This window comes from Lytechinus variegatus, chromosome 9 (genome assembly GCF_018143015.1).
Source record: "Lytechinus variegatus isolate NC3 chromosome 9, Lvar_3.0, whole genome shotgun sequence".
NCBI classification, from domain to species: domain Eukaryota; kingdom Metazoa; phylum Echinodermata; class Echinoidea; order Temnopleuroida; family Toxopneustidae; genus Lytechinus; species Lytechinus variegatus.
The window spans coordinates 37,358,557-37,382,947 of record NC_054748.1 but is presented as its reverse complement, the minus strand read 5'-3'; the positions used below and the strand labels follow the sequence as shown (position 1 = coordinate 37,382,947).

The following is a 24,391-nucleotide window of genomic DNA, read 5'->3' as shown; positions in this document are numbered from 1 at the left end:
TCCTCCCCCCCCCCACCGCCTTCCAAAAAAATATTTCGCCCAAAACAGGGGAAAGGGAACACTTCTCATGAAATATGAGTAATTCTCAATTTTGGGCAATTTGTGCCAGTAGAGTCGATTAATGGTGAATGATATTGCTGGTTCTGGAAGTATTACCATACATTATTCGTGTTTTGACATGGTTTGTCATGGATTTGATTTCTAAAGTAGATTAAAGCCAGTATACAACAACCACTCTGATCAACAGCACCAGCTCAAGACAGAAACTACTCACAGGGTTGCTGGAACACTACCCATGATGCAACAGTTTGAAATGTAGTTTTATCATGTTCATGTATGCCTCCAAAAGGATTGTCTTTTGCTACTTTCTACAACATTCATATCACAATATTTGCCAAGATATACAATATTTGGAGAATGCATGTTGCCAAGTATTACTTAGTTTCATTAATGTTGTAATTTGAACCTGAATAAGTAGAGAGGGAAGTAGACATGTTCACCATACAGGAATTCATGTTTATTAGGTAATTCAGAAATTAAATGAGAATGAAATCTTTGGAACAAGATAGCTTGTGTGAAAACAGAAAAACCAAAGAAACAGATCAACAAAAATTTGAGAAAAATTGGACAAATAATGAGAAATTTATGAGCATTGAATATTATGATCATTAATGCTATGGAGATCCTCACACTGGAAATGCGACAAAGATGTGTGATGTCACTTGTGAACAACTCTCCTCATTACTTTAGTATATATTTCACTTAAAATGCCTCTTTTTTACATCTATCAGTAGAGCATTCTCTCTAAGAGGGCATGTAATACAGATTTTGAAAGAATACATCATAGATAAAGAGTTTGTATCACCATAAGAAAAGGCAAAAAGATACATTTTTAGGGTATTTAATAGTCCATCAATACAAAGGGAAAGTTGTTCACATGTGACATTACACATCCTTGTCGCATTGCAAATAGGAGGATCTCCATAGCATTATTCAATACTCATAACTTTCTCATTATTTGTCTGATTTTTCTCAAACTTTCCTTGTTCTTATGCTTTGATTTGTGTGTTTCGTCACAAGCCTACTTGTTCCAAAGGTTTCATTCCCCTTTAAGGGGTGGAGAAAGATGACACTGGGTGAGAGAAACAGAGAGAATATGATATACAGTGAGAAAGAGAGATAGAGGGGGGGGGGGGGGGGGGGGGATCAGAGATATAAAAGCAGAGAAATATAGATTTCATGACATTATCTTTGTAGCTTCCGGATACCGAATTTCTTATTTTGCAAGGTACACCTGTAAGTGACCAAAGTGCGCTTTTAAAGGCGAAGTTCATCCTGACAAATGTTTAGGGTAAATAAAGCAGAACAAATATTGAAAATTGGCGAAGATTTGAGGAAAATCAATTAAACAATAAAAAAATTATAAATTTAATTACGACATTTGTGACGTTATATGCGAGCAGCTTTGCTACATAATATCGTATGGTAATAAAAAAAATATTTTTTTTTATTGTTCCTTCAGTATATCAATATAGAAGGCATTCCACACCCGCTCAACATCAGTCATCATGAAAAATTAACTTTTATAAAATCTTTGATGGGTTTCCCTCAAACGTTCTCCAATATATTTTGTTCTGCAATTTTTTTTATACACTAAACTTTTTGTCACTTCCACTTTAACGGAAAACAAATTTTCGTCGATAGTTGGCGCTATTCATGTCTATTCATAACTCTGTGTTTCAGCTGAATGTTTCAAATATTATTAACGATAATCACCAGTTGAAAAGATCAAACAGTTTAAGTTTTGAATGTATTATTAACATTTTGACCCTTTACCAAGGCTAAGGATATGATTAAATTTGACAAATACTTAAAGGGAGCGAAATCTCTGGAAGAGGTGTGCTTGGATGGAAACAAAAATAAAAAAAATAAATAAAATAAAAGAATAATATCAATAAAATTTGAGAAAAATAAAAAATAATGAGAGAGAGTTATGAGCATTTGAAAATCGCGATCCCCAGTTCTAAGGCGATCCTATTGGCAATGCGAAAAACATGTGTGGTGTCACATGTCAACAACTTGTCATGTGATGGACTATATCTTTTTGGTCTTTCTTCAGGTGATACAAACTCTTTATCCATAATATATATTCTTTAAAAATGTGTATTAAATGCCCTCCCATAGAAATAATACGTGACCGAGTGATAAAGGTGATAAAAAGGCAGGTAAGTAAATATGAAAAAACAAGTAATGTGTTAACACATCACACATCTTTGTTGCATTGCCAGTTGGGGATCTACATTAATTACAGTTATTATCAAAATTTTAAATGCTCATAATTTTCTTATGATTTTTTTTTCATTTCATCATTTTCTCAAACTTTCGTTGATATGTTTCTTTTTGATTTGTCCTGGTTTCACACAAGCTTTCTTGTTCCAAAGGTTTCCTTTAAATGCACATCCAGGTCAGTATGCATATAATGAACCGATGACGCTACCCACTTACTCCTTTTATACTTTATGGAATTTGAAATGATCTAATTTTCATCTAGTTTTGATGTGGAATATTTGTTTTTATCTCAGCTCCCTGAAAATGTTGCCTTTGTTTTAACACAAAGTGATAAAGAGTTTCATTATTTCCATAGTAGGCCTACCAGGGGCCCGTTGCATAAAACTTTTTACCTGAGAAAACTCAGGTTGTTTTTACCGGAGCCTGTGTTGCCAAGTCTATATGGCATAAGCTTAGTTTTCAGTTTTTACCAGAGTTTTCTCAGGTAAAAAGTTTTATGCAACAGGCCCCAGATAAAGTCAATAAATAAATATTTTCTTTACATAGGCCAAAATGTTATTCATTTTGTAACCATGGTTTCCTTTTGACCAATTACGAAAGTATAGACGAATGTATTTTTGTATTTTCCTCAAACAGTTTAATGTCACGATGAAATCACATTATTTTTATTCAATTCGATAGCTTTAGTGACATAAAGCAAGAAAATGTTAGGAATTGTTATTCAAAGTTTCGACACGAGTATATATAAAGAATAACCGTCGAATAAAGGAATATCTTGAAGATCTTATTAGCGGCCCATAAGTTTATACCAGCAGGAACGAAGAAGATGAAGAAAAATGAAAAAAATGCAACCTTGAAATTAAACGTATCGTACTAATTTTGAGACCCGTAATATTATTGATTGACCTCATTATCCCGCATGTTAGTTTATATGTACAGAACCCTTTCCTAAAAGCCTGCAACAGCACATACGAAACGAAAGTATGCTTCATGAGACTAGGCTCGTAGATGATCGAACGAAAATTAAAAATTAGGACAATGTGATGTATATATTGTTAGCCATGCGTCCATATACTATGAAGTAAACACATAATCATGTGATGGTCAAATTCATTGGGAATTCACACTCATATTTCTATATTATTCAACTCATGGAGTTACTTATTTTCTTCAGGAGGCATCATTGTAAAAGACTCATTATTTTGTTTATTCATTCATTTTATTGGAGGAGGGGAGGAATTTAAAGGGGAATCCAACCCAAATAAAAATTTTCTCTTAGGGTAATAAGGAAAATCAGACAAGTTGATAGGTGAAAGTTTGAACACTATCTGACAAATAATAAGAAAGTCATTATTTTTTTTAAAGTTGTGAATATTGGTAATCCCTAGATCCATGGAGACTGCAAATTGGCCACATATGTGATATCACAGTGATGTAAGGCAAGGACTACTCTTCCATGTACTCCAATACATAAAATGGCTAATATGTCATTTTTTCAAATGTTTTACTTCAAATTTTATTTTTCTTTCATGAGGACATAAAACAATATACTACCAGGGTTATATTAAGATTACTGCCCCAGGGGAATGGGCAGTTAGGGGAAAACCACAAATCCCTGATAATTAAGTACATGGCCTATGGGAAAGTTGTCCTTGCCTCTTGTCATAATTTACTTACCCAGTTGCTAATTTGAAATCTACATAATCATAGGGATTTCAATTTTAAAGCAGCCATATTGCTGGTCCGATTTCTTTCAAACTTTCACCATTTTGTTTTATCTATTTTTCTCCTTTCCAACACTACATTTTATGACCAAGGCTGGATTCCCTTTAATGGCTCATTCTTTATGGATCATAAAGGCAGAAGGGTGAAATATTTTAAAGGGGAATGAAACCTTTGGAACAAATAGGCTTGTGTAGAAACAGAAAAATCAAAGAATAAGAATAAAAAAAGTTTGAGAAAAATCGGACAAATAATGAGAAAGTTTTGAGCATTTGAATATTGCAATCACTAATGCTATGGAGATCCTCCCATTAGCAATGCGACAAGGATGTGTGATGTCACTGATGAACAACTTTCCCTTTGGTGGACTATAAAATACCCTTAAAATGTCTCTTTTTGCTTTTTCTTATGATGATGCAACCTCTTTATCCATGGTGTATTCTTAAAAAATATGTATTACATGCCCTCATGTAGAAAGAACACATGATCTATGGATAGATGTGATAAAAGAGGCAATTCGAGTGAAATATATACTAAAGTAATGGGGAGAGTTGTTCATCAGTGACTTCACACATCTTTGTCGCATTGCCACTTTGCTATCTCCATAGCATTAGTGATCGCAATATTCAAATGCTCATAACTTTCTCATTATTTGTCCGATTTTTCTCAAACTTTTGTTGATCTGTTTCTTTGATTTTTCTGTTTTCACACAAGCTATCTTGTTCCAATGGTTTCAATCTCCTTTAAAAGAACGAATTTGTTAAAATTTCAAACTTGTTTGTAAAGATTAGTGAACCATGTATGCATGCATGGTACGTGAAGGCCATATAAACTATTGTTTACGTGTCATATTGTAATGTCAGGTGTGAACTATGCGGGATATAATATATATTCTCTTCTGTATTGACGGGTGTTTACTCAAATTACTGCAATTGAGAGAAGCCCGGGAGAGGGGCCCGAACGTTGTCAAAACTGCATGCGTTTCCTGAAGGCGTACAGGAAACGGTGGCACAAGTGTCCAGGAAGTAGCTAGATAGCCATTTCACAGGCCTGGATCACAGCTATATAGGGGTCATTCTTCCATGTATAGCTATCAGAGATAGTTCATTAAACTTGACCAGTGCTGTATAGCTGTAGCTGCTGTAATCATCGCGTAAACAGTTTCTGTATAGTAAAAAAAGGGAGAAAAAAGAAAGGTGCACTTAATAAACATAAATCGACGAAGTGTGTCTACGTATCAGCAACGCGGATACAGGCTCAATATACGACCTAACCGTTCTCGAGGATTTAATTTATGTTTGTTTAATGTGCAGATATTTTGTGCGTTTAATAAAGACTCGATCATGAGCGGAATTCCTCGCATTGTCCAGGAGACCGTTGCTCCTTACCCAAGAACAATTGTTGAAACGGTGCAACCTATCCGACCGGCCATCAATCCCGTTTATCAGTATGGTGGTCCGCCTTCGAGGTTCGGAGCCACAGGACCAGCCCGGATAACCGAACCTTTCTATGATTACCAAGTGGAGAGCGCTGTTCGACCCGATCCGGTGCGGGAGACTGTTATGACTCCAGGTGGCACTGCACATCAGGTCAATGTCGAAACCCGTGTTTATGCCCCTAACCCGAGTATTCCGGATCCGAGACCGGATAAATTCAAACCACTGGACCGAATCCACGAAAATGGGCATCCGGATATCACTCGCTTCACGAAGGACGAGCTCAAGGAATTCCACGAGTACTTACGGAGATCTACCGAAGAAGGCCGAAGTTTCAGTGGCACTGGGAAGGTCAACATTGAAGACATTGAGGTAAGTATGAGTAGGCCTAGATCTTCAGCATTCCTTATTGGGCATTTTAAAGATCCTATTTCAGTGAAACAGTTAAATTGATGATGTCGCATCGATCCCCTATAGGTTTTTTAAAATATATATTTTATCATACACGTAAATTAAATAAGCATTCATTTTTTCACCCATGCAAGTATACGCATAATGATTAGGTATTCATAATTGCCTTAACTTATCATAAACCCAGAAGGAAAAACCAGTTCCACTGGACCAGTTAGGCCAGTAGAATTTTAACTGGTAACTCTGGAAATTGGAACATCGGTTTACTGGTCTAACTGGTCATACTAGTCCAGATAAAATTGTATACTGGTCCAGTTAAAAATCGTCAAAAAATAAACTGGTCTTGAATTACTGGAATTGGTCTTAGAATTATTGTATACTGGTCTTGTTTCTGGTGTTTGTTACTGGTCTTCATACCCAGGACCAATTAAAACCAATTAGAGCAAAACCAGTTGAAACCAGTTGGTCAACTGGTTTCAATAGGTAAATTGGAACAACTGGTTCCATGCAATTGAAAACCAGTTGTCAATTGGTTCAAGTTAAAACCAATTGGGCAACTGGAACCAGTTGGCAATTGGTTCAATTGATTCCAGTTGAAACTAATTAGGCAACTATTTGGCAACTGGTTTTAATTGGTTCCACTTCCAATTTCCCTATTAAAACCAGTTGAATCCAATTGGAGGCAACTGGTTTCAATTTGTTCCAGTTGAAACCAATTGAAGGCAACTGGTTTCAACTGGAACCAGTTGAAACCAATATGTTTCAAACTGGATCCTGATTCGAACTTCCAGTTGGAATGAACTTAATTAGATACAAATTAATTAGCATTTGCACTAACTATTGTCATGCCAACACACTGTTACGATACTGTTAAAAAAACGTGATTTTACAGAAAATAAACAGAAGATTTTGCAAAAAGCAATAACAGAATCATTCTGTAAATTCATAAAACAGGAATTTTTCTGCAATTTAACATAACAGGTCTGTTAAAAAAAGGGGAAAAGGGTGTTTTATTCAAGGAAATTTGTAAGATTCCATACACCAAATTCCAAATTCCTGTAAGATTACGCAATTCAATAAGATTACAGATGATCTCGAGACTCTGCTGCAGGAACTTCTTTTATTTTAAGGAAAAATTTTCTAACAGTGCAGAAGCAGTGTTATATATGTGTATTAATACCAATATAAAGGGCATTGATAAAATACAGACTTTCATATGTATATATATATATATATATATAAATATATATATATATATAAATATATACATATGTATACATATATGTATATATGGAAGATCTTCAAACATATGTATTTTTATTTGATGTAATTTGGTGTACTCTCTTTGAATCTGTTGTAATTACAATCTATAATATTTATGGTTTTCACTAAACAAAGATAAAATACAGACTTTCATATGTATATATTTATATATATATATAAATATATATATACATATGTATACATATATGTATATATGGAAGATCTTCAAACATATGTATTTTTATTTGATGTAATTTGGTGTACTATCTTTGAATCTGTTGTAATTACAATCTATAATATCTATGGTTTTCACTAAACAAAAAGTGTGGTACTTGAAATTGAAAAGAATTAAATGGATATATTTTAAATGGCGAATTACTGTTATTACTGGTCCTGACTAGTACAATTTCAAACAATGCATTACTTTAGACCAGTTGACTTTATCAGAGGAATATATCTTGCTTTTATCTTAATCACAATTAAAGGAAATAATTATTTTAATGATAGTGTTAATACATGATAAGTATGACAATAATAATAATAATTACAATATCAATAGCAATGATAGCAGTAATAAGAATGATAACAATGATCATAACAATAATAATTATAATAATAATAATGATAATTATAAGAATGATGATAACAATGATAACGATAATAACTTTCTCTGAATTGCAAGATTCATTTTCCATAATTCGTCAAATTATCTGACTTCAAATCCCGGCTTGAAATAAAGTCATTTATTGGACCACTAACACCAGTTTGATGAAAAACAATTTAACTGGTATTAATACTATACCTCAACTGGAATGCAAATGTTTGAACTGGTCTCCAGTTGATATTTACTGGTCCAGTTAAAAATCAACTGGCCCAGTTAAAAATCAACTGGCCCAGTAAACATAAATTGGAAACCACTAAAAATCTACTGGAAACCGTTTATTGGACCAGTAACACCAGTTTGATGAAAAACATTTTAACCGGTATTACTACTTTGCTTCAACTGGAATGCAATTGTTTGAACTGGTCTCCAGTTGATTTTTTACTGGTCCAGTTAAAAATCAACTGGCCCAGTAAAAGTATAATGGAAACCAGTAAAATTATACTGGAAACGAGTAAAAAAAATTACTGGTCTGTTTTTTTTTCCTTCTGGGAAGGAACATGATTTCTGGGTTTCAATCAAGTACTGAGAAAGAAAGTGGGTACGACATCGTCAGCCCACCTGATGAATTTTCATGACGATGTGCAAAATATATCTCTTTTAATTGCTATACAGTGGCGCACCGTGGGTCACGGAATGGGGGGAGGCACCAGCAAAAAAATTGAGTCTCTTAGGGAGCGCGCGAAGCGCGCTCAGTTGCCAAGTATACTGACCTAATAGAGACATTTTAAGGACATGCAGTGCCATTAACGGATATGTATCTCACTGATTAAATAATGCGAGCGCGAAGCGCGAGCTGAAAATTTTGATATTCGGACCTAAAAAGGGACATTATAAGCATATTTTTGTAATTATACGCACCTGTCTCGTTAAACAAACAATGCGAGCACAAAGCGCGAGCTGAATTTTTGTACATATTGACCCCAAACAGGGACATTTTGAGGACTATATTTTAGGATTCCATTAAGAGTATAGATATCTCAGCAAAGTCATCCAATGATAGTGCCATCCTTTGCTGATTTTTTTTAGAATTACATCTAAACACATGAAGCACTTTTTTGAGATCATGATTCTCATATGCATCTCGCTAGTCATATAATGAGAGCGCGAGCTGAATTTTTTTAATTTCAAATCAGAAAAAAATTGACATTTTAAAGGGGAAGTTTACCCTGAAGAAAAACATTGTTGTAAAAATAGCAGAAAAAATAATAACAAATATTGGTGAAGGTTTGAGGAGAATCCGTTGAAGATTAAAAAAGTTTTTAGAGTTCAAAGTTTTGTATTTGTGACGTCATAAACGAGCAGCTGCCCCATATGTTATGTAATATAAAATGCATGAATTTCAATTTTTTTATGGTTCCGGTTGACTTAATTTTGTTTTCTATTCATGATCGGGTTTGAAATGATTTGTCTATTGATATACAAAAGGTACAGTGAAAACCATTTTCAATTTTCTGAGAAAATGACATTTCATTGATTTTTTACCATTCGCCGCTTGGAATGCAGCTCGCATATGACGTCACAAATCAAGTAATTGAAATTCTAATAACTTTTTCATTCTTTGAAGAATTTTTCTCAAACCTTCAGCAGTATTTTTATTATTTTTTTCTACTATTTTTACAATAAACTTTTTGTCAGGGTGAACTTCCCCTTTAAGGACTGAGCAGGCATCTCACCAATCAACTAATGCGAACGTTAGCACGGACAGGAACTGTTTTATATTAAGACCTCAAAATAGGGCAATCACTTTAAGTAGTCATGAAAAAGAAGCAAATGTCACTACATAAAACAATGATCGAATTGCGAGGAAATATCTTTGGTGTATTTTTATTTAAAAACGGGAGATTTTAGTAGGAAAGGATTATATATCTCGTTAAACAGTCTATGCGAGCACCAGGAACAATGACGACATAGGCCCTGAACAAATAATGTTTCATAAAGTTATGAAAAATGCTTCTTATGTAATGTAACATAACGATAATGTACACTAATTTCTTCTTTCCCCACTACGTTTCTCTTCCTTTCTTCCTCTTTTTCTCCTCCCCCTTTCCCCCTTTTTTTGGCCAGCCGTAGTTACGCCACTGTTGCTATATTTTACAATTCAGTACCTTTGTTATTTATCATCAGGCTTTGATAGTTTTTTTTTACCGTTTTGCTCTAAGGAAAGTTACTCTTGCTTTATTGAGATATGATTATTTTCAGCGCATATGAAGCTAGCCCGGGGGCCAGTCAAATAATGCTGTACACACGCATGGCCAAATCATTTCCAAACACCCCCTAAACGAGTTTTTCTCTAGGTGCAAAATACCCCCCTAAACAAGTTTTTCGCGGGTTTTATTTACATATTTTGGCCTTTTAAGCAAGTTGTCGCCAGAATATGACCCCGGGGAAAAGCTTTGGGGGAAAAACATACCCTAAACACGTTTGACCCTGCGATTGAGACCATTGACCAGTCTTTCAAAACTAACCCCCTCTTTTTTTTCCCAGAAAATCGGTGTTTTTTATACCCTTAACGAGGGCACGCGCAGCCCGCGTCCAAAACTGAAAAAAGACACCCCTTTAAATGCAATTTTTGGGTCAAGCGTGTGTACAGCAATATATTTGACTGCCCCCGCCCCCCCCCCTCCTGGATAGCTAGTACCCTTTCAAGATCAGGTTTGAGTTCTAGATGCCGATAGCATTTTACAATAATTATGATCGACCATGCATGCAATTCTCGGCAAAACTGATATTGTCGCTTATACACGAGCCCATTTTGCGTGATATTTTAATCTCGGAATTCCTTTCTGGAAACGCTCAAAATGAATGATAAAAACAACTTGTTCGGCGATTCCATACGTGTCGTACAGGATGTTCTGACAACAATTTCTAGTTTACTAGCCGAATGCTTGGGCAATAAAGTATTTTTTTTTCAATGATACAGCTATAGTGGGTAGTCATGTGAAAAACTAATAAACAACACACAAAAAAAATATTATAGGTAAATTATAGGTGAAAATGTTGTGTGTCGTACGAGACGCAGAAACGTCCCCCACGACACGCAACATTTAAAGCTCTCACCTATGGACATCATATTTTGTTAGTTGTCAGTTTTGTTGTCTACCCAGTAGTACTTTGATATTACCACAAAGCAATATTTGAACAGCATGCAGGTTAAACAGATTTTTCTAGCATGTAATCGCCCTGTTGAATGTTTTTTTTTTCTTTACCATTTTACCTGAATACAAAGAGTATCCAGGCGGAGACACTGGAAAGCCTGAAGTCTGGATCAGTAGAAAGTTTGGACACTCTGCTACTCCTTTGTGAATTGAGCAATCTGCGGGATGAAAGGTGTGTCCTATTCTTCACCGAAGCGGGGTTCGACGAAATCTTTACCAAATTCATCGAAGGCGTCTTATTTTCAGGCAAATATATCAATGATCAGGTAAGATCTACCCTAAAATAGGGCTAATAATGAAAAATCTCATGGATATTTTTTTCTTCATTTTTGTCCGAGTCGGTCGGATCCCTATATACCTCTACCTTTGCTATTTTGATAATCCCTTTTCTGAGTATGAACCCATTTTCCCGAGAAAAGTATATACTCCTGAAGAAGACGGAGGACCGTCGAAAATTCGAGTGAAGAATAAAAACTTTATTGGCAATGAAAGCATTATCTTCAGCATTATTTTGTTATATAATATATTATGGAATCTGTTGACATAATAATATCTAACATGGCAATTAAGATAAAGTATCTCACCTTCTCGACACTCTAGTAGATGTACTTTAAAGCTGCCAAATTAAGAGATGAAATTGGCTAATGTGTACACGAATTGATTTATCTTTGTTGTGTCTACAGCTCGAACATCCGGGTTTATACATTGGTTTCAACCTCCTCGTCGACGCGGCCCAACGCTTCACAGAGAATGGCGTGGAACTCTGCCGTAAGATGGGCAAGGTTGCCGTTCCGCTCCTCCTCGAACTCATACGCGATTCATTCTTTGAAGTCGAGGCTCTCAATCGCGATGACGAGGAACTGAAGTGGATGTCGAGAAGGGAACTGCTTAAGAAGATCTTCACCTTGTTTTACAATTGCATCAGGTAGGACTATGCTACTAACTTTATATCGGCCTCTACGGAACGCTTCATAAATCCATAATGGGTGATTTCAAGTCCGGTGTTGGCGTTGGTGTTGGTGTTGAAATTTGGATTGCTTCCCCTAGCTCCAAAACTTATTCAGAGTTTGTAAAACTGATCCAGATCACATTATTGACATCTCAACAATTAGTGGGTGACTTTTCGGAACCATCTTCATTCTATGTTGGATGTTATGATCGTGTGAATTAAAATTGACCTAACACCAACTCCAAAAGGTCAACACTGAACTTGAAATCACCCAATTTAGCAATCACTTTACAGACGCTTTCTCTAACGCAGGGAATCTTTTGTCAAAAGCCTTTCATAACAAAGCAGCCTTTGTCAAAAATCGGTTACACAAAACAACAGTGTCGTCCTGGACTCTGGACAAACAACATAATATTTGCCCCAGGGGGGGGGGCACTTACATTGACGAGTGGATACCATGCGCGACCAAAAAAACGTAAAAAAGGATGTCTTTTTCATGATAGGGCACGTTACGTACGCAACGTGATAAGGGTGTCAAAAACACAAAAATAATGAAAAAAGGGTATTTGTTTCGCTAGGAAAATTACGTATTTAGAGTCGAATTTGCGGGGATGATAAAACAAAGATAGAATGTTTTATAAAGGATGTCTTTTTTGCCCCAACACTTTGTGTTTAGGGTCCGATTTGCGCGAGGTGTAGAAGGTGGGGTCGTGCTAAACCAAATAGGTAAAGCCGACGACCGAAGGATCCGTAACAATAAAACATTCCTTTACTTGTTTAGGGGTTCATTTCAGGGAACATTTGCCAAGAGTATCGTTTTGTTTCCAATACTTGTTAAGGGTAGGGTTTCAAACGCCAATACTTGTTAAGGGGTGCATTTTCAGAAAATGGAAATTACGTGTTTAGGGTGCTTTTCGAGACCCCATGGTCGCGCATGGTATACATGGTATACTCGTGAATGGAAGTGGCCCCCCGGGTAATTGCCCTCTTTTGTCCGGTCCGAATCTTGATCTTAAGACGATGTGCTTTCCCGGTCCATCAACTTTCGACTATGACCTCTAATCTGTAATGTGACGAGCTTCTTCGATAGTTTCTGAACGTTGCATAAAACGTCTACGAAGTGGACTCAAATACCCCTTTCATAATCCCAAATATGCGGAAAATATCCGCATAATTTGCATGTCGTAAAATCGGAGCAGGACCAGTGAGAGTTATCCGCATTATTTCGATGTTGCAATTATCCGCATAATAGCAGCATCGGGACCAGATTTTGACTTCATGAACGCATTTCCAAAGTAATGCGGATAATTGCCATGGTGCGGTCACAAGGTCACCTTTTTCACGCAACCCAATTGGAGGGGGCGTGTGCAGTTGCCATGACAATTATCCACCTTTTTCAGGTCGCGGGCGCTCGTAAAAAAATAGTGCGGATTATTTTCGGAGTTTGTGAATGCATTTTTTATTGAATTATCCGCATTACTCTTACGCGGATAATTGGAGGATGGGCTCATGAAAGGGGTATAAAAAATACGCTAATGACTTTCGACGAACCATGGTATCATTGTTGTCCATCATCATGGTAACAGGGCTAAGCACCGTGATGAACCACTCAAAATCAAGGTTTCCAAGGGAGGAACAAAAAAAAAATAGCAAAGGTATCAGAATCATTATTCAGACGTGTCCCAGGAATCTGGGAATCTACCCCACAGATGAAGCAAGTTTAGCCATATGACGTAGTTTTTTTAATGGGTCATATAGGTCACAATGACTTTCAGCGTGGGGGTAGAAAGTTATATAGGGGTATATAGGTGAAAAATATTTCCTAAGTATTAGATTTAAAAGCAATTAAGGTACTTACTACTATCATTAGTCATATCAATTTCAACATGTAAAATGCAAAAAGTGTCACAACTTACCCCGCTTTCCTCTACCTGGTTTGGCAAAGCTGCTCGTAAATTTCTGCTTATTGTAACTCCCGTAGGCACTCTGCAGGACAGCATTTTTGCTGGTAAAAGCCAAGCCGGTATACCTAGGAAACATTTTACGTCTATGTTAATCAGTCATAGTGGTTGACCTTAGAGGCCACTATACTGATTAACGTAGACGTATATTATTCTTGGGCCTTTTTATCAAAGTGGAGACAATGGCAGCTAGAGTAGGGATTCGAACTCACAAACTTGCGATTATGAGTCCAGTGCTCTAACCACTGGACCACACACGACCCTGTTAAGATCGACTTTACGAACGAATGGTGATACTTTCATAAGAGCCAAATCAAGATCTCGATGAACACCACGTACGCAAGAAAGGATCACTAATTTGTGAACTAAGGGGTGTTCACAATTGCACTTTTTTCAAAACCGTGTACAAAAACGTAAAAATGACCGTCTGATTATGATTTTGGCATGGTCAGCCCCCCCCCCCTCAAAACTATTCCGCGGCCCTTGCATTTTATTTATTATCATGAAATTTAGAATTTTTTCACCATAGACGCACTAAATGTCTCCCCCAAAATTGTTGGCTAGAACGCTAATACAGAGCTGCCAAGTAGTACTGATTTTCAATATTTAGTACTGAAAAAAGAGAAGAATACTGATAGTTTCATGTAAAACACTGATTTCTAAAGTTTCAGCTTTATGTCTTGTCCTAACGTATTTTTTGAAAATACTGATTTCCTCACCGAAATACTGATTTCGGCTTTAGAAATACTGAAATGTTTTTTTTCAGGTTGGCAGCTCTGCTAATATGGCATGTTATACGACACGGTCGTCCTTCGTCTTTTTCTGCCAGGTCTTTAAGTGACAAGAATAAATGCTCTTGAAATTCTGTTAAAATCCTTGTTAAATTTGAAAGACTTTGACCAATAACTTGTTGGGACTCAAATTTTTTGACAAATTTCGTCCTTTTTTATTTAATGATAACGTTAGTCTACATTATTTATGAAACTTCTTTTTATTTTTTTCTTTTTTTTATTTTAATTTTTCAGGAACCATCCCGACAACAGACGTGTTTTTCGCATGAGCAGGGCTTCGGCGTTTTTCGAACCATTCCTGAATTGCCGATTCTATATCTTACGAGCAAAGGTTTAAATATTTCTTCATTCATTTATTAAACTCTTCATTTATTTAATGATCTATTGATCTATTCAGTTATGTAATAACTTATTTGTTAAATCTTTGAAATATCTACAGTTAAGCACAACGTTAAAATAATGGAGTCTAACTTGAGATTTATTTGGAAATAAATAAATCATAATAGAAATGATGATGATGATAATAATAATGATAGAAAATTTTTTATATAGTGCATTTCACCTTACAAAGGTCTCAATGGGTGTAAGGAAAAAGACAGAACAAAAGATGAGAGAAAACTGCTGGTAATGCTATGATAATAATAATAATAGTGTACCCAGGGAAACCACTTCTGTTCTCCCAGCGGGCCCTGCTATCATTATTACCCAGCTTTAGCTGGGCTGCCTTGGCGCTCAAGCATTCAAGGATTTTTGTCCCCCACCGGGTACCCATTCAGCTCACCTGGGTTGAGTGCAGCAAAATGTTGATAAATTTCTTGCAGAAGGAAATTACACCATGGCAGGGCTGTTTCAAAGTCAGAAGACTAATCCACTGGGCCACAACGCTAAACCAACTTTAAACCCCCGCCGACCCAACGCCGACATGCGCAGTACACCGCTCTATCAACGCTCGCGTCACCGTTTAACCAACGCTAAAGCAACGCCAGCTTCAAAGGTGCAGCGCTAAGGCAATGCACGCGTTTTCGATCCCCCCCCCCATTTTGTGCGCGGTGTTGTCGAAATTCGGCCCCCTCTACCTACCGTTCAAGGAACGCTCCAACAAAGTTCGGGCGATGTGACCGCGCGCGGGCCTTATGATGGAGCCATTTGAAAGGATTCATTGTAGGCCCGGTCAGCCAGGTTGACGTGATGACGGTGATTTGACCAACTCATTTGAAGAATCCAATTACCTAAAGGCGCATTCTTAAAAAAAAACAGGCATTGGGCATTTTCTGCTTATTAAAGCAACTTCCTCAGGGTGCACTTTTTCTTTGAACCATTTTTGTTGAAGACATCTTTTTTTCTTTATTCATTTTGATCAGGCACTTTTCATACTGGCCTACATCGTGACTGAGGAGGAGAACGCCGATCTCAACACGGAGACTCTCAACATCGAGTTCATCGTCAAGGTCCTTCGTAGGACCCTGGAGGAACCGTCGCACTACTCGGCTCACTACAACTTTTACGCCGTAGAGGTCGTAGAGGCTGTGCAGAGAGTCGCCGCCAACGACAGCAATAAGGTGATGGCGATGATGCTGAAAGTTATCAATAATTATACCAGTTGTAGATAAATACAGGAATGCAACAAAAAATGGATCAATGAATATTCAGATAAAAAATATTCAAATAGTTGGCAAAATTACAACAAGAACAACAACTGATGCTGATACGTACTAATGCTGCCACAATGTTGTTTTTTTGCTGCTGCTACTACTACTATACTTCTACTACTATACTACTACTTCTGCTGCTACCACTACTAATACTTTTACCACCACCACATACTACTACTACTACTACTACTACTACTACTACTACTACTACTACTACTACTACTACTACTACTACTACTTTTACTACTACCATACTACTACTACTACAACTAATACTTCTTGTTATATTATATCATACTTCTTCTTCTACTACTACTGCTACTACTACTACTACTACGACTACTACTACTACTACTACTACTACTACTACTACTGCTACTACTACTGCTACCACCACCACCACAATGGCTACTATATTACTACTGTACTAAACTAACATATCGTGATAACATCCAAGAATTGAGGATATGTATACTTTCTCTCGAATTTCAGGATAAATTCATTGAAGCTGGAGTCCTTCCACACCTTGTGGCATTGATGGATGAGAAGAATTCTCGAGAGGAACGCAACACCGCCCTCAACGCCGTATGGGTTCTTTCTTTCTCTTCAAAGAACAATGACGCCATTTTGAATGAGGAAAGCTGCATCGACAGTAAGTTTGCCCTTTCGATGGTAAAACGTTGTTTTCGTACCGCGACGCATTTAAGAACACAGTAAATATATTGAAAATGTCTGTCAATTGACAATGAATAGCTATAAGAAGTCTTTGTCGAAAAATTTTGAACCGCAACATCAGTTTCGTCCAAATTTTTTGAGCTGATAAAAAATTGCAAATATGTCGTTTGTGTAGACTTCAGGGCGAAACTGCCGTTTTGATTCACCAATTTTCGACCAAGACTTCTTGGTTGTTATTTGTCGTGAAAGGGATTTGACAATACATTTTCTAAGTTTATGAATGCGCTCTGCGTTGGGAGGCAAAGATTTCAAACATACAAATCTGTTCAGACGTAGTTAGAAAGTTAGAAATTGCTACAAAACAGCAAAATCTCTCCTTGACCAAAATGCATTTTGTTTCGAATCATTTTAATTTTTTTCAGACATAAAGGCTTGCATGGGAATTGATGACTTCACCCGAATCTGTCAGGCAATCTTATGGAATCTACACGATCAAGTCATTCCTAAAACAGAAAAGGTACATAGAGTGAAATAAACATCCAGCTAATGTGGTACGTGGAGGGGTGGGGCTATTACGATGTCCAGTTTCGACATAGGATTGGAGCGATAAAGTAAACATGATTATTTGAAATGTACTTTTCATTTTAGAAATTATTAATGGAAATGACCGTTTTATCAAACTTCATCTTGAGAGTAGAAATTTATTGAAATAGCATCCATTCTTAGTCTAAGATTTTTTTATAAGGGAGACTCCTCTATTTCTGAGTAGTTCGTGTTTTAAAACCATGCTGAATAAGTACTGAAGGTGCAATGAAATACCTCTTTTCTAAATTTGGCACGCATTCCATTTGCTATGCAATCCAAAGAAGAAGGAAGACAAAGATGATAAACCGGAAGTGAAAGGTGCTGATGACGGTGCTTCCGCTGACCCGGAAACAGAACGCAAGATAGCCAAGAAGAAAACACCCCACGTGATGCTCAGCTACCAATGGGATGTCCAGAAACAGATACTAAAGGTCAAAGACGTTCTGAGTGCTCTTGGATTCAATGTCTGGTTGGATGTGGAAAGAATGGGTAAATGATTGCTATTGTGATAAAGCCTACTATATTTCCTGTTAAAGAGGGAAATTAAGTAATATCCTTTCATAATTATGTAAGCCTTTAACTCTAAATTCTGATGTATTTGTTTCTTCTCTCTATCAACCTTTTCCTCTTTGTTTCTAATCTTCTTTACCTCCCGATATTCGTCCTTCCTTTTGCTATTTCTCTTCATTGGATAATCCAGTTTCATAAAGGCTAATGGTTTCAAACTAATCAGCCAGTCAAATTAAAGGATTTTAGTTGCTTTTAACTGTTATTGCGAATTTGTTATCTTAAAAAGTTTTTATTAAAGGACAAGTCCACCCCAACAAAAACTTTATTTGAATAAAAAGAGAAAAGTTCAATAAGCATAACACTGAAAATTTCATCAAAATCGGATGTAAAATAAGAAAGTTATGGCATTTTAAAGTTTCGCTTCATTTCACAAAACAATTATATGAACATCTCGGTCGGTATGCAAATGAGGAACTGATGACATCACTCACTCACTATTTCTTTTGTATTTTATTATATGAAATATTTTTATTTTCTCGTCATTGTCATGTGAAATGAAGTTTCATTCCTCCCTGAACATGTGGAATTCCATTATTTTAACATTTTGTGCTTCAGGCAAGGAGGTCCTAATCGTCAAATTCGTAGGAATTTAAATATTGTATAATTCAAACAATATAAAACAAAAGAAATAGTGAGTGAGTGACATCATCGACTCGTGTACCACAACCATTCAAATTTTCCAAAATATCTTGTAATTCTTTGGAATTCATAATATTTCTGTATCTTATCTATTTATTTGAACACTAATTAGAATTGATTCTACTATTACGTTATTCATGATTTCATTGTGTGCATTGAATGGGCCATCAGATGATCGGCACTTCATAAATGCATTATGTTATTGCTTTTATTCATTATGAGGGAGTTTTTGCAACAACTATGTAGACGCCTTCTGGAACGCAGCTAATCTACTGTCAAAACCTCCTCATGGCAAAGCAGGCTTTGTCGAAAATCGGTAAATCAAAACCGCAGTGTCATCCTTGACTTTGGACAGCCGACATATTCGCAAGTTTACGTTCGGTCAGAATCGTAAAGAGAACAGCTGTAAAGGTTCACCAATTTTCGACAAAGACATACCTCTCAGTTGTCAGCTGTAATTTGACTTGCAATTCCACGTTGCAGAATCCGTCCCCGTTGAAAAATGCAAAAACAACCTATTATGACTATTGTACAACTAATGCCATTAAATTTTTGTGTGCCATTTACCTCCAGGGGGTTCAACTTTAGAAGCAATGGCGAATGCAGTGGAAGAGGCCTGTGTCGTCATCATCTGCTTTTCAGAGAAGTACAAGGATAGCCCAGCTTGTCGAACTGGTGCGCCTAGCTTTCATTGATTTATTTAAAGCTCTTGAGTTTTTCTTTCTTAAGTGTCCTAAAATTGCATGTCTTCCCAATCCGTTTCTGGATTATACGTGTGTGCCCTAAAAGCAGTCATGATGAAACAAGATATGGAAATATCTGTATTATTTTTAAACAACAAATCGTTAAGCTTCGTTTGCCTGAACATTATAGAATATTGTAGTCTGTAGTTCTCTGAAATCACTAAACTTGTAAGATACTTAGATTGTACGTAAGATACCCCAAAATGCCCCTTTGAAGAAAAATATTAAGAAAAGAAAAGACATGAAAAAAGAGAACTGGGGCAAGAAGAGGAAGCAGAGAACATGAGAATAATCAGTTACTCGATAGTAATGATCACGTTGGGTGTGTTTGTGTGTGGGTGTGTGCTTGTATCTGCATCTTAGATTATTGTGAGTGTGTTGGGTATGTGTGTGTTATTGAGAGATTGTGGAAAACGGGGAAAAGTTACAAGGAAGCAAATAAAATGTGTGTAATCAGATTCTTGTGCATGTGTGTGTGCGTGCATGTGTGCCATGGGCATCGATCTGATGTGTGCATGTCCGATTTGTGTGAGATGTAGGGTGTGTATTACCAAGAGTTGGAAAATTAACCACAGAGATCTAAGCGTGTGTATGATACGGGTCATTGGAAGTAAAACTGCGAGTGTGTGTGCGTGTTTGTGTGCATGTCCAATATGTTGTGGGTGTGTGTGCGTGTGTGTGCGATTGTCCAATTTGTTGAAATCAGGGTTTGTGCATACGTATGGGGATTTATGGTCGAAGCTTGTGTGTGTGTGTGTGGATGTGAGAGGGGTGTGGGATTAGGTGCGTGTTAATAGGATATATGAGGGGATTGTGTCTGAAGGGGGTGTGCGCGCACGCGATTATATCCTACAGTCTTATTATAATGCTATGTGTAATTCTTGTATATACCAACGTTTAGGCCTATTTTCACTCCCTCGCAAGATAAGGACTCGCAATCTTATAAAGGCTTACTTTATGAAAACTGATTTTTTTTCTATTCTTTTATTTTACAAAACTAGAAATTTGTGAAATGGATTATATGATTATTATAAGATTATATGAACTTGTCTCATTTCCAGCGTGGATTCCTGTACCCAGTTTGAAATAGGGGCCAAAATGAGTGAGACATTCATAGAGGCTCACGAAACACCTCGATCGGGGCATAAACTGACTTGCAGATATCAAACCTAGCTGCTTTGATCTGTAGGTCTGTGCTATACACTTGCGCATTGAGTGACCAAAGGAAACTATAATGAATCATGTGTCGTAATTTATAGTAATTTATATATTCTAAACTAAACAGAGGCAGAATACACGTACAAACTACGCAAGCCGATCATTCCTCTCAAGATGCAAACCGGCTACGATCCAAACGGCTGGCTGGGCGCCATGTTGGGAAACAAGTTCTACATCCAGATGAGCACATTGGAACTGGTGCAGGACAATATGGGACTTCTTGTCCGAGAACTGGCCGACAGAGGGCGCACTCTATCTACAGAAGATCAGAGCGTGGATGACGATGAGTACATTCCATCTGGTCTTCCAAAGCTTGCTCGACCAATGTCGCCCCCATACTTAGTTCCTGAGAGTGAGTATCCTCACAGCATTCTACAGTCTAGTTCCAGACTTTTTTTAGTCAAATTTTATTTATATCATAATCTGATACAAAAGTACTATATAAAATCATTAAGAATTAGTTTCATAATACTCTTTCTTAAAGTTTCTTCTAGAAAAATCTTGGAGTAAAGGCTTTCGGTTTGTACATGGTCTCCGGAGCGCGCGTTCATTGGGCTTGGTGTAAATATATGTGACAATTTTCCTTTATTTATTATTATCTATTCATTCATTTATACATTCTTTACTGTTATCATTATTTTATTTATTTCTTAACTTTTGTTTTGAAGGAGGTGATATTATAACCCAAAGCCCTATATGGAAACACGCCCAACAAAATAGAGTACTACATGATTTTTGGTAGAAAAGAAAAACTAGCAAATTCTGGAGGTGTTCCGCATGGCACGGAGCACAGTCCAGTATTATTCTTCCTCGGTCAACGATGCCTATGTTTAATGATTGTCCATGTTGATGAATGTTAGGAACCGGAATCAGCCACCCGAGATTGAGAAATATTTTATCAAATTGGTTGCCATGGGAAAACATCAATAAAGACATTAATCTACCATCTTTCCGCAGATCGTACCCTACCGCCGCCTTCTCCCCCGATCTTCCCCCAGAGGCAGAGGGTGGAACGAATCGTGACTCGCCAGGACTCTAATCCATATCGCGTATACAGTCCGCCTCCGACAGCAGTAATCATGTCCCCACAAATACGTCGAGATGGTAATTTGTATGAATCATTAACTGGAATCAGGGGAGTGTTTCATCAACCATTCTCTCCGACATGTCAGATTTGACAACTTTCCTTCATCTTGATCGGCTGAGGATCATTGTTACTATGGTAATTGTCAGATAAAACAGGAATTGTCGGATAATTAACTTCACTCTAAAAATTGGAATGTTAAATCAACATTAGAAAGGTTGGAGGAGTGACCAACTTTTCCAAATGTTACATCTTACCTTGTATAAAAAGAACCATTTAAAGTGTTAAATGCAACATTTAGAAAATGTTGTCACTCCTCAAACCTTTCAAATGTTAAGTTAACATTTCTTGTTTTTAGAGTGTTCCAATTCATTTGATGAAACGCTCCCCAGGATTCAATATGCTTAACAGATTTATTTCCAATTCGCTCAATTACCAACTCGTCTACTTCCATTTCGTCTAATGCGATTCTGTCTAATAACCAGTTGGTCCAATAGCCATTTAGTCCATATACCATGTGGTCTAGTGCAAAATGAATGAAAAGAAAATGGGTATTATGCCAACTGGTTATTAGACGAATGGTAATTAAAAGACGGACTGGTAATTAGACAAAGTGACAATTGGATCAAATGGTTATTGGACCCAATGGTTGCTAGACGTAATTTGTTGATGGACGGATTGGCATTAGACTAAATGAAGGCAGACCATGTGGGGAGTGGACGAATTGGCAATTTACCGCTCAACATAATTAGGCCGACGATCCTTTATTCGTATTCCGTTCACATGCGGTAATCTCAGGGACGTAGGAGTGCGGGGGGGGGGGGGTGGGGGAAGAGAAAGCGTGTCTCCCTCGATATCTTTTCCGAGAGGAGGTGAATCGATCCCGTCGATAAAGACGCCTAACAGTTTATATTTCCTAATAAGCATTTGGATTGGAAGAATTTGCCAACCTGCCAAAAACATAAAATATGAAATGTACCGTGTAACTCACACAAAATTTACACCTCATAATGCCCCAAGTTAAGTGAAAAGTGTTTCATAAACACATTCCTGTTATGGCCTTAATAGTATCTTCTCCCAAATAATGTGATTCCATATTCATGTGGTATGTGTTAACGCTTGGATGATCAGTTTTTTTCTGTATATAATGAAGATGCATGGTCCAGGAAAGTCACTCAGTAATTGTTGAGATATCAATGTGTTCTGGATCAGTTTGACAAAATCTGAATCGAGGGAAGCAATCAAAATTCCAACACCAAAACCAAGGCCAACACCAAATGCTCTTCCCCACTACGTGGAATCGCGTCCAGGGCTCCTTAACGCAAATGTTTGCAATCAACGCTAAATACCAATGACCAATGAAGATCATCGTTGCATGCGCACTATGTTTAAAATACTGACCGGGAGCCAATGACTGCGGTTCTGTCATATTTTGCAATTTATCCAAAATCTTTGTGTTACGGAGCCCAGGTCTATCGTTCAAACTTCTTCATTTAAACTTGAATTCGTTGTCTCCAATTTCTAGGAGCTGTCTGTCTGCAACTCGTGCAGAGATGGAATTCACAAGAGGTTGTGGCATGGCTAGGTCACAACAACCTCAACCACCTTAGTAACTGGCTGCAAGGGTACAACGGGGAAGACTTAGTGGGACTAAAGAAGATATCCACACAGGCTCCAGAGTTCTTCTTTGGCAAACTGGAACGGGAATTCGGCTTTAAGTCATTATTGGATATGATACGTTTCAAGAAAATGCTCGATGATATAGTTTAGTGGCATAGAAATTGAAATGTACACTAATCTGCCCCCTCTGATCACACTCCTCTCGATCAGAATGAGACGAGGGGTCGCGGTCATTTTAGAGTGTGATTTACATCTTGAGAGTGCATTACATCGCCTTTAGCTCCTTCTGGGATAATCGCTTTCAAGCTCCTTGCAGCTTGTTTTTTCCCATATTCCTCTTACAACATAAGTTTTATAATTTCTTATACCTATACACTATATTATTGATTCAATAAGTATGTTTTTATTGTTTTAATGTACATATTTTGTATTGTTTTTATCATGAGAAATAAAATCAATCAAACAATCAACCCTGTATAATATTAGCCATTTTCATTAAAAAAGGGGTATTTATAAATCCACTCTCAAAAGATTTAATCCCACTCCAAAACGACTGACACCTTGATCGTCTCACTGAGAGGAGAGTGATTATGCAGATTAGCTCCTTTGAATTTATAAAATAAGAGAAAAAAAAGAGTTTGCATTTTATTGTTCATGTAATGTGTGTAAACCATTGTAGAATGAATCACTGGGAACGACTATCCACTCAGCATGTTCATTCATCCATTCAATCACGCATGTCAAATGTTTTGAAGGAAACTTTTGTAGAGTGATTCAATTAAACTGTTCATGCATTGTATCAAAACCTAAACCGTTGTGAAAGAGGAATGCACTTTGTCATGTTTCAATTAGTGCTCAGTCTTGAAAGGAACTTGTTCTTGAAGTGTGTGCATATTGCATTACAGGGGCCGCGGAACCGGGGGGGGGGGGGGCTTCAGCCCCCCCCCACTTTTTTCCAAATCCG

The 24,391-nt window shown here is 37.1% G+C and overlaps 1 protein-coding gene across 2 annotated transcripts; it reads left to right on the top strand.

The window, feature by feature from the left end:
• Positions 1 to 4,994: 4,994 nt before the first annotated feature.
• LOC121422160 lies at positions 4,995 to 23,915 on the top strand. 2 transcript variants are annotated; one of them, XM_041617060.1, is made up of 12 exons: positions 4,995 to 5,819; positions 11,012 to 11,206; positions 11,624 to 11,865; positions 14,876 to 14,972; positions 16,003 to 16,200; positions 16,786 to 16,945; positions 17,391 to 17,485; positions 17,838 to 18,042; positions 19,336 to 19,437; positions 20,791 to 21,075; positions 21,681 to 21,827; positions 23,333 to 23,915. In XM_041617060.1, the coding sequence occupies exons 1-12, from the start codon at positions 5,355 to 5,357 to the stop codon at positions 23,575 to 23,577; spliced, it is 2,436 nt and encodes an 811-aa protein (XP_041472994.1). In that variant the 5' UTR covers positions 4,995 to 5,354; the 3' UTR covers positions 23,578 to 23,915. The 2 variants fall into 2 exon arrangements, with proteins under 2 accessions (XP_041472994.1, XP_041472993.1); XM_041617059.1 differs by having other exon boundaries at positions 4,996 to 5,819; positions 17,835 to 18,042; positions 23,333 to 23,914.
• The last annotated feature ends 476 nt before the right edge of the window (positions 23,916 to 24,391 follow it).